Source organism: Benincasa hispida, chromosome 1 (genome assembly GCF_009727055.1).
Source record: "Benincasa hispida cultivar B227 chromosome 1, ASM972705v1, whole genome shotgun sequence".
Classification (NCBI taxonomy): domain Eukaryota; kingdom Viridiplantae; phylum Streptophyta; class Magnoliopsida; order Cucurbitales; family Cucurbitaceae; genus Benincasa; species Benincasa hispida.
Window position 1 is genome coordinate 71,375,689 of NC_052349.1, and position 11,916 is coordinate 71,387,604.

At 35.6% G+C, this 11,916-nt stretch overlaps 1 protein-coding gene across 1 annotated transcript; it reads right to left on the reverse strand.

The window, feature by feature from the left end:
* Positions 1–9,283: 9,283 nt before the first annotated feature.
* On the reverse strand, positions 9,284–9,853 carry LOC120079003. Its single transcript, XM_039033164.1, has one exon. The coding sequence runs from the start codon at positions 9,851–9,853 to the stop codon at positions 9,284–9,286; it is 570 nt and encodes a 189-aa protein (XP_038889092.1).
* Between the last annotated feature and the right edge of the window lie 2,063 nt (positions 9,854–11,916).

Here is an 11,916-nt window from a genome sequence, read left to right on the forward strand (position 1 = left end):
AGATTAGTCTCTTCACGATTTCCTCTTCAAAAAGTTTGAACACGAACAATAAATAACACAACAACAAGTGTTCAAAACCAACAAACACCACCATGTGGAGACCTTGGTATGTGTGCGAGAGGAAAGGAAACAATAGGTTGCCCACTTCAAGAATCGATTTATCATGATGCACGTGTATTAAATGAGTATTTGATATGAAAAAAATGTCAGGTGGCATTCTGTTGGGTTTTATGTCCTAAAACTCGTGGTTTGTAAACGATAAACTTATTTTGTAGATCAATAAAGTTGTTATTGAAGTTTGATTCAATAAAGTTGTTATTGAAGTTTGATTCAATAAAGTTGTTATTGAATATATGAATTCCTTATTTTGTTTTAGAAATAAATCCAATAAACTGAAAGATCCATGACTATTATATGAATACTTTAACTTTATGTGGAGACATAAGAGTGGATCAGATTCGAGTAAATAGTCAAAATGATCTATAATATACGAATAAGGTTAGGTACTTTATTGTGGTAACACTATTGGATACGAGTCAAAATGATCTATAATATACGAATCAAGTTGGGTACTTTATTGTGGTAACACTATTGGATACGACCCACTTTGTAGTTGTTACAATTTATTGTAAAGTGCTACAAATGAAATTATCCTGATTCGTTCATGTAGTGACATGAGGAGTGAGGGCATCTTGTGCAATGAGTTTGCATAAGATCGGACCAAGAAATAAGTCACTCTTACTTTATAACGTTGTTTACTATATAAGACTGACTATTTCAAAGCGATGACTTAGGTAACTTAACCTTAATCCTAAGCTAACTAACTCCTGTTTATTCGGGATTATCTTTAGATTTGCATAGGTGAGGGTTGGCTCAACAATATCGGCTCAATAAGTCTTCCATTTTAGGAGTAAGACCGGGTAGATAGTTGGGGACATAGGGTGTAAGATAGAATTCTCTCCTACCCACTTTCAGGGATAGTAGAGAGGTTATTCCCTTTAGTGCTGACTTCGAGTCTTGAACAAGGGGCCCCACCCTCTCCTTGGCTCCAGAGGGACTCGGTTTGATGATTGGATCTCTTATCGATTGTTCATTTGGGGATCAATGAGACTTAAGGAATAAGAGGTAATCTCGGGGGTAAAACTACTTTTGACCCAGTTGTTATTACGAACAACCTGTGAAAGTTAATTTATTAATCATGGTTATATTGAGTGGACACAATATATCTACAGTGAGGGAAATGCAACTACTAGACTTTAATGGAGTGACATGGTAGTTAATGAATGGGTGTTAATTCGGTTTAAAGAGTTTAGCTAATAATCTCAAATCGTTGGAGCCCATGATCTGTAGGTTCATTAGGTTCCCCTACTAGCTCACAAATGGAATAAACTTTAGAATAGCGTGATGAGTTAATTTGAAACGTTCATATTCGAATTCAGGGAATCAATAATTATATATGATATAGTTACACGTTTAATTATAAAATTAAACGAAATTGAAGAACAGGTTGATATTCAAATATGATTTAAATATCATATTACATGAATAGAATTCGTGGTTGTGGAAGTGACATGTAATTAGTTTAATATTTGATACTAAATTAATAGAATTAATTAAATTGTTTAATTGATTGAAATTTGAATTTTTGTGAAAAATTCAAATATTAGAAAATCAATTTTGTTTAATTTAATTTTTGGAAAATTAAATTAAATTTGGTTTTTAACGAAAATCCATTTAAATTGATTTTAAATTAATTGAAATTTGGAAATTAAAATCCAATTTTAATTGGATTAAAATTGAATATTAATTTACAACCCAAATTTTGTCATCAAATTCCACTAAAAACCTCCCAAGTGTCTTATTGAAATGCAATGTAATGCATGAGAAGACTTGACAAAACCTGAGATTTTAAAGCTGATGGTGAGCCATAAAATCTGTTTGCTTAAGAAAAAAGCTTGAAGAAGAGTTCTTCAATTTTTTCAGGAAAATCCAGCATCTATTCTAAAGTTTTTCCTTAATTGCATCTCATTTTGAATCTTACAACTCAACCTAAGGTCCTAGAGGATAGTAGAAAAGATCTTTTGATAGTTCACAACCAGTGGAGGAGTAGACTGCAGTTGAATTTGAAGGAAGAATAAGATTTTCACAGGTATTTCTGAAACCCTATTTTCTTTTGAAGAACATGTTTGATTTAAAGCTAAAATTGACGAATTATAGTGCTTAATGATTACATTTTCTTCTTTTGCATGCTTTTTAAAACTAACAATTGGTATTAGAGCATGATTTAAGTACTCAATTTGAGTTAATTTTAACTTGGTGGGTATTTTTCATAAGATATATGAAAAAGGTTGACCAATATGGTTTTTCCTCAATTTTGACATTTATTTCTCTTCAATTTTGTTGTAATTCTTGTAATTGGCTCTTGTTTGATGGCCTTGATATGTGTTTAAGTGTTTGTAATTTTATTGAAGTCATTCGAGTTGAAATTAGGATGTAATTGAAGAAAGCAACAAAGGTGGTCAGCAACAGAAAACGAGACTTGAAGCCATTACCAAGCAGCGTTGCAACGCTGGCCACAGAGCATTGGAATGTTGCTCATCCTGAACCCGAGGCATCGCAACACTAGGATAGGAGCGTTGCACGCTACTTAGCCCAGCCCAGCCTAGAAGGTGTGCGCATAATCTAAACCGATGGCTCAAGTGAATTAGTTCAGCCGTTTTGGTCAGGGAGGTCTGATTCAACCCTTTCTAGACTATTTCAGCCCATTTTGATGCTTTAGAGGTCCGATTCAGGTGGTTCGGGTCAATTCGAATCAGTTTGTGCGGTTCAAAAGAGTTTTGGAACCAATTTTGCTGGGGTTTTGTAATAAATTAGGTCTTTTGTTTGCTTAAAATGCCAAAATTGGTCCATATCAGTATGTGTTTGATTATTTATGCATGTGATGTATGTTGTAATTAAATAAATTTTGTATGTGCATATAGTATGTCATGTAGATTTTAAAAAACCCATCATAGGAAGCATGTTACATGCATCAAAAGTATGTTATAAGGAGTTATAATATATAGTATGAATGTTTAAGGTTTCAAATGTTTTAATATAAGTGTTATATTAAATCGTGAAATATTTAATGTCTGTTATGGATGCATAATATGTCTAAAGTTTTATAAGTTATAAAATTAGGTTAGACATTTAAAATCTATAACAAAGATAAGTTGCATATCACGTAGGTTAACTACTTGTTTTAATAGTTAAAATAGGTCGCTATCTTATAAAACTTGGGTTACAAACTCAACCGATATATAATTCTATTTAAGGCTGGGGGTACTTAAGTTGACGGTCTATGGAACAACCCCTACCTGGGAATTATAGCCGAATAATTGAGCATTGTTAACCGGTTTTATGAGCACACGTGAGCGGTATAAGGTTTTAAAACTAGTTTATCACCTAGACATCATAGGTTAAATCCAAATATAATCGTTATACTTAGATAATCACTTAGACTTAGGTTGTTTAATTAGTCGGAACATACCTAAGTTAAGATTTACCCAATAATAAATGAAACATTTTAGTGGGAGATCAATAACATATATGATATGTTGTTCTTAGCTCTCATGTCCCTAAGAGTTCACACCATGAGATCCATGCAAAACTTCGTGTCACCTTGGAAGTGACCTCAATTTGGAAAGTGTTTGAATGGGTCAATAGCAAGGTTAATCGGTGAATTCGGGTTTTTTCAGGTCAATGGAGGCTTTTTCACTAGCAAAATCACCTCCAAAATATGACTTGCTCCTTTGGCCATTAACTTTAAATGCATTAGACCCATCTTTACGCATTAGCTCTATCGTTCCATAAGGGTAGATCTCCTTAATAATAAAGGGTCTAGACCAGCTTCGATTTCCCTAGAAATAGATGGAGATGTGAGTTAAACATGATGGATAATAAAGAATGCATGCACAGTGGAAGTAATGAAATTGACAACATTCTAGTTGCAATAAGAATAAGAATAAGCATGCAAAAGGGATAGAAAATACAATCTTTGAAGACTCCACCGCAAACTTCCTCTCCTGTGCACGAATGACACCACCTACGGTAAATCCTCGCTATTCTCCGATTGAAGAACACGGTTGTGGGACTGTTTTGTTAGTGAAAATAAGGGAATTTCACTATAGAAAGAACGAGAGTAAAGGAAAGTTGAGGTGGAAGAGTTTAGGTCAAAAGTTTTAGAATCATTAGTCTTGCAAATTTAAAAAATAAAGCCATTTATAGAGAAAACACCCATTTTGAATGTCTTCCACCTCAAACTCCACTAGCATGTAATCTCTGGGTGTCAAACTTGGGAAGTGCCACTCAAAGTCCACTAAGTTAGTGGGAAAATCCAACAATTGGATTTTTCCACTAACTAAAAAAATAATAAAAAAATCAAGTTTTTTATGAAAAACATTTTCATAATTTAGAAAATATTTAAAAGACAAATTTAATATCACATATTAAATTGTTTATGACACCTCACTTTGATTAATCACATTAATCAAGTTTTAAAAAAATACTTTCATGCTAATGATCAAGTACACTCTAAAAAATAATTAATTAATAAATAAATTATTTAATTATAAATTATATCTCTTATAAAATACAATTGTCCCTTAAGACCAAATTTGAATATTTCAAATTCTCACTTCATCTAGTTCTTCAATTTCATCCATAGTGAGTTAGCAAGGAGACCCGATGGATCTACAGATCATGGGCTCCAACAATCTGAGACAAACTGGTCAAACTCTTTAACCTAGTTAATCAATATTCGTTAACTAATAGGACTGTCCATTATAGCCTGTAGTTGCACTACCTTCACTGTAGATATATTATGTGTCCATTTGATATAACCTTCATCAATAAATTGATCTTTCACAAGTTGTTCGTAACCTCAGCTAGGTCAAATACCAAAATACCCCTGAGTTACACCTTTTCTCCTTAAGTACCACTGTCTCTCTAATGAACAATTGATTTAGGATCTTAATCACTAAATATATTCCCTCTCAAGCCAATGAGAGGATGGGGCCTCTTGTTCAAGACTCAGGATCAGCTCTTAAAGGAACAATCTTTCTACTATCCCTAAAATAGGTAGGAGTGAATTCCATCTTGTAAATTATATGTCCCCAACTATCTACCCGATCTTATCCTTGAAATGGGAGGCATATTGAGCAGCGATGTTTGGTTTACCCTGACCTATTCAGATCAAGGGACAATCGCGAATAAACATGAGTTCATAAACAACTCAGAATTAAGATCAAGTTATCTAGGTTACCAAGAAGTGAAATTAATCAGTGTTAACAGTAAACGGTGTTAATACATAATAGTGATTATTCTGTGGTCTATCTTACACAATTTCATCATGTAGAACACCCCCACTCATATATCTCTACATGAACGAACTGATCACATCGTTTATGACACTTTACAACATTTGTAACTATCATAAAGCGTGTCGTATTCAATAGTATTTCCAGAAATAGGTACCCAACCTAATCCAAGTACTATAGACGGTTTAGGCTGTTTTACTCAAACTTGATCAAGTTTATGTGTCAACATAAAGTCCAAGTATTCATGACAATAGCCAAGGGTTCATAGTTTATTGGATTTAAAGTTATTAAACAATCAATAACACTTGTCTGAATAAACTTCATATATGTTTAGTGTTTACAATGCTACGAGTTTTAGGACATACAACCCAACAAACTCCCACTTGGACTAAAACTCCTAGTGGGTTACAAAAAAGTTGAGTGCTATGAGAGAAAACTAAATACCATAAACTAGGGCATCCCATACCCACAATTTCTCTCACTTGCCCTATTTATCCTACCTGTAGTCCTAAACTTTTCAAGTGACCCTGGGAAATCTTAGCCGGGAGGGCCTTTGTAAACGACCCAACAATATTGTCTTCGAATGCTATTTATCTCAAATAACGTCTCCTCTTAGCACGATCTCTCTGATGAAATGATATTTGCGCTCAATATTTTTTTTTGCACTTATGGCTTCTAGGTTCTTTGGAGTTTGCTACTGCCCCATTGTTATTGCAATACAAAGTGATTGGCAGACGTAGGTCTGAACCAACTTCCAGATCATTTAGGACCTTCCTAAGCTATACTACTTCCTTGGCTGCTTCACAAGTAGCGACATATTCTGCTTCCATTGTGAAGTCTGCAATGTAGCTTTGCTTAATACTTCTCCATACTACTGCTCCTCCATTTAGAGTGAACATCGATCCTGAAGTAGATCTCTTAGAGTTTATATCGATATGAAAATCAGAGTCAGTATATCCTGTAAGGATCAATTCCTTATTTCCATATATGAGCACGTAGTTCCTCGTTCTCCTAAGATACTTGAGGATATTCTTAACAGTAGTCCAATGTTCATAACTAGGATTGAACTGTTACCTACTGACAATCCCTAATACAATGCATATGTCTGGACGAGTATAAAGCATTACATACATCAGACTTTCGACTGCTAATGCATAGGAAACCCGTCTCATATCCTTAACTTCTTGAGGTGTCTTAGGACATTGTTCCTTTGACAAATGTATTCCATTCCTAAAAGGTAAAATACCTATTTTGGAATCCTACATCTTAAACCTAGACAAAACCTTATCTATATAAGATGTTTGAAACATGACTAACGTTCTATTCTTAGGTTTCCAACTATTTGAATCCCAAGAACATAATGTATCTCTCCCACATATTTCATCTGAAATTGGGTTGCTAACTAATATTTAATGTCAGTTAGGTATCCTATATTGTTCTCAATAAGTAGGATATCATCTACATACAAAACTAGAAATACTATAGTGGAGTTAATGGTCTTTTTATATACATACAGTTCATCAACGTTCTGTTCAAAGCCATAAGATTTGACTGCAGTATCAAGTCTTATATTCCAGAATCTAGATATCCATCTCAATCCATAAATAGATCCCTTCAGTTTGCAAACCTTTTGCTCTTAACTCTGCTAAATGAACCCTTTTGGTTGGACCATATAAATACTCTCTTCAAGATCTCTATTTAGAAAGGCATATTGACATCCATTGGCCAAATTTCGTAATTATAAAAAATGGCAATGGACAAGAGTATCCTGATTGATTTGATCATAGCGACAAGTGAGAAGGTTTCTTCATAGTCCACCCCTTCAACCTGGGTATAACCCTTTGTTACTAACCGGGCTTTATAGGTCTATACCTTCCCCGTATGATCTCTTTTACGCTTGTAGATCCACTTACAACCGATAGGTCTTACCTCATCAGGTTTATCTATAAGTTCCCAGACTGAATTAAAGTACATAGACTCTATTTCAAGGTCCATGGCTTTGATCCACTGATCTCAATCAAAATAATCCATTTCCTATTTATATGTTAATGGATTCTTTAAGCCATCATCAGGTGTGTTAACTTCGATTTCAATTAAACCCATATAGCGGTCAGGGTGTCTCACAACCCTCCCACTACATCGAGGTTCTCTCAACTCTTGAGTACGATATGATGGACCAGATGTCCTTGATCTATCTACAGCTCTTGTTAATGAGCAAGGTTGATCAACAACTTTTGTTGATTCGTCTGTAGCATTATTTGAAATCTCTTCCAATACTAGTTTATTGCAGGGTTTATGATCTTGATTGTGGTCTTCCTCTAGGTATGTGGCATTTGTCGATACAATTATCTTATCATCCCGAGGATCATAAAATTGACCACCTCTCATCCCTTTAGGGTAACTTACAAACATGCATAATTTTGAACGATGTTCCAATTTATTAGGATTTTGCACTAACACGTGCGTCAGGAAACCCCAGATTCGAAAATGACGTAAACTAGCTTTACACCCTGTCCAAAACTCATAAGGTGTTTCTGAAACACTCTTAGAGGGAACATTATTCAAAATGTAAGCTGCAGTCTCTACTGCATACCTCAGAACGAGTTAGGCAAGTAAGCATAACTCATCATGGACCGAACTATGTCTAACAAGGTTTTGTTTCTCCGTTCAGATACACCGTTCTCCTGAGGCATTCCCGGTGCAGAGAGTTGTGACTCAATCTTGTGTTCTATCATATAGTCATGAAATTTTAAGTCCAAATACTCCACACCTCGATCTAATCAAAGTGTCTTAATAGATTTACTTAATTAGTTCTCAACCTCAGTCTTAAATTCCTTGAACTTTTCAAGAACTTCAGACTTAAAATGAATTAGGCAAATGTAATCGTACCTTGAATAATCATCTATAAAGCTAATGAAATATTCATAACCTCCCCATGCTTTAACACTAATTGGTCCATAGAGGTCCGAATGCACGAGCTCTAAGGTTTCTTTGGCTCGAAGACCTTTAGCAGAAAAAGATCTTTTTGTCATTTTTCGTTCAAGACATGACTCACATGGCGGTAAAGAGACATCTTCTAACTTTTTTAGAAGTCCACTTTTAGCCAGTCTCCCAATCCTATTGAGATTAATGTGGTTAAGTCTCAAGTGCCGAAGATAGGTACTCTGAGAAATGCGTTGCCTTTTTCTTTGAGTTTCAGCTATTTTAAACATTTCTATGTTATATACAACTTCAACTTTAGATGATTTTCACTTATATAAGTTACTTTCTAAGTTTGCAGAACAAATTTGTATACCTCTTTTTGTAACGAACGCTTCACTAAGACAAAAATTTACTTTGTACAAATCTTCCAACAAACAGAAAATAGATATCAAATTTCTTTTACAAGAAGGTACATAAAGAACATTTTCTAAATACATATATATATTTCCAAAAGTTAACTTAATAGCTCCCACTGCTTTTACTGAGATACGCTCCCCTGATCCAACCTAGAGAGTAATCTCATCTTGTTCAAGCTGCCTCCAGGAACTAGTTTCTTGAGAAGAAAAACAAACATGATCGGTGGCCCTTGAATCCAGTATCCAGGTAGAATCTTCATTCTCCACTATACATGTTTCAATAACTAGTAAATCTAACTTACCTTGTCTTTCTTTTTCAGCTTTCTTCTCGGTAAGATATTTAGGGCAATTTCTTTTCTAATGCCCATTTTCGTTGCAATGGAAACATTTTCCTTTGACAACTTCCTTTTTGCCTTTATGTGCAACTGGAGCCTTCCCCTTCCTAGTTTCCTTATTTTTCTTTTGAATACCTCTATTCTTGGATTAAGAAGTGATAGATTTACTCCCAAAAGACGAAATTTTATGGGGTTTCCTCTTTAAAGTGGAAGCAACATTTGCTTCTGCCTCAGAACATAAAGATTCGTAATTCTAGAGTTCGTCAAGAAGAGTCGTCAATTTATACTCAATATTATTCATCATTGCATTCATTTTGAATTGAAAAAATCTCTTTGGAAGAGACTGCATGATGAATCCAACTTGACTCTTCTCATTCATGAGGACTCTATTCACTTCTGCAATATTGAAGTGAATTATCATGTTCAAAACATGTTCCCTTACGGAGGTTCCTTCCTTCATTCTGCAGTTGTAAACGAATTTAATTGCGTCATGCATGGCAGGTGTGGACGGTTGTCCAAACAGGCCCTGCAAAGAGTCCATGATCTCTCTTGCAGTAGCTAACCTCTCGTGTTTCTTAGACAGTAAATCGGATATATTGGCTAAAATATAAACCTGAGCCTTCTCATTAGCTTTGACCCATCTATCATACACATCTCGAACTGTTCGGTTTGCGTTGGGACCAAGAGATGGAGGACATTCCTCCATTAAAACGAATCGAAGATCATCTATTACTAGTATCATGTTTATATTCGATTTCCAAGTTTCGTAATTATCGTCGTTAAGTTTTTCAAAAGCTAGCTGTTGTATAATGGATGTTGACATTGCTGAAAAAGTAAATAAATTATTAGAGAATTGATTTAACTATTTTTAATCCAATTTGTTTATAAAAAATAATGTACCTGTTCTCATTATTCTTTTGTTACAATACTTCAGCGAGTTAGAATAGGCCCCACTGAATGGTAGTCGACTACTCCTTCATCGAATCAAGACATTCTTGACTAAATACTAATACCTAGAGATGTAAAATTTTCCCGTGGGGCCTCGCTCTGAATGGGATAGGGATTCCTCGATTAGGCGGGGAATGGGGGAGGGAGTGGGAGCAAAAAATTCCCCGTGTGCTTGATGGGTGGAAAATGGAGAGTAAATATCCGTGCATCTTATGATATGCGTTCGTTCTCCATGCGTCAATAGTCATGCATTGGACTAAGAAATATGCAAGATGCGCTTAAGAATATATGCGATGACCATGCGTTCTTGCCACAAGTTTTCTTGCTCTTTCGCCAAGTATAACAAGATCGCAAGTTTCTTGGGGTGATCGAGGTCGAACCTAGGTACTTGTAACTAAATGTTGGAAAGTAATGTGTTTGCGGCGAAGAATAAAAGAATAATGAAGTAAAGAACTATGCGCTACTCCTACTCCTAACTAAACAGATTGAGGATTGGAAGTATGACTATGAGAGTTGGTAGAGATGCGACAACTGTTAACGAGTAATAAGATGCATGGAAAAATAGATAAAATAGTGGAGGGGATAAATTCACTGTATTAGTAAGCTTGATCGCAAGGGTAATTCCAGCCACCACAAGTTATGTGATCATGCTATACACAAATATACACATGCAATGCATATGCGAAAATGTTGATAGAGCTTATGTCTAAGTCTCTATTCTTGCTTATGTGATCTAACACACATAAGACAAGGTGACCCCATATCACCATATCCTATTTCTAGGGCGCATGCGATGTGTAAATAGGAGATAGAACTTATTCCTAAGTTTCTTCTCTTACTTATGTGATCCAATCTGACTCTCCCAAGCCTAGATTTGGTCTTTAGACTACTCTCTCAAGTATGTCCAAATGATGAATGATGCACTCATAAGACAAGATGAACACATAAAGCATGGTTGAACATAAGATTATTCCTATCTCTAGAAACACTGCTTACTTTGCTTAGTGAATTCCACTACTTACCCCCTCGGTAGTTAGTCACCGCTGATTAGCTCATAGACAAGCGTTGCTACAGCCTCACACTAAGCAAAGAGGATTTACTCACTATATTCGCGCAACTCACACCTTTCGGTGGTTTGCTACATGCTTCATATGTCTATGCCACATGATTGAGTATGCGATACTCTTGCAGTCTCACTTAGTTCGTTGCAATGAGAGTAAGAGATGATAAAGAAGAAGTTAATAAAGATGGAGTCGAAGGAAATAAAAAGATGCATTGATTACAAAATGTATTAATGACTTAAGCTAAAATGTAATACAATACAGAGATAGAAGAGAGATGGAGGGCTAGATGTAGGCAATCTTTTGCTTCCATCGGATGTATATCAAGGCTGGCGATGGTGCCATGGAAGGGCGGTGGAGTAGAATCTCTCGAGATCTATCTCCGACAAAGCTTTGGTCGTCACTAGGAATGAGTGAAGGAATGAAGAACTCTCAAAGAATGTCATCTCATGCTCTCATCTGTGATCACAGGGATCTGCCTTAAGGTAGAAGCTCGGATACTTTGAATTTGGGCTCTAAGTTTCTATTTATAGAGCTCAATCATCGACAACATTAATGGTCCCGCTCTGAATCTCTGCCACTAATGGCATGATGGTCCAGCTCTGAACCTCTGCCACTAACGGCGCGGTAGGTGAAATGTCAACATCATCTTTTCGGTACTCCAAGGTATGCGTTCATGCTCGTTTTTGCCGAAGTACCATCACTTTCCACCAACCTCGTGATCAACCTTCTATCATGGTTATTACTTTGTAGCCGCAACATCCATGCGATGAACGTATGCGATCACCCTTGTGATGGTCTGGGATCACCGCATTCGATCGATTCCTTTGATAGCTACAAAAATAGACATTTCGATGCAGAATAATGCATAAATATT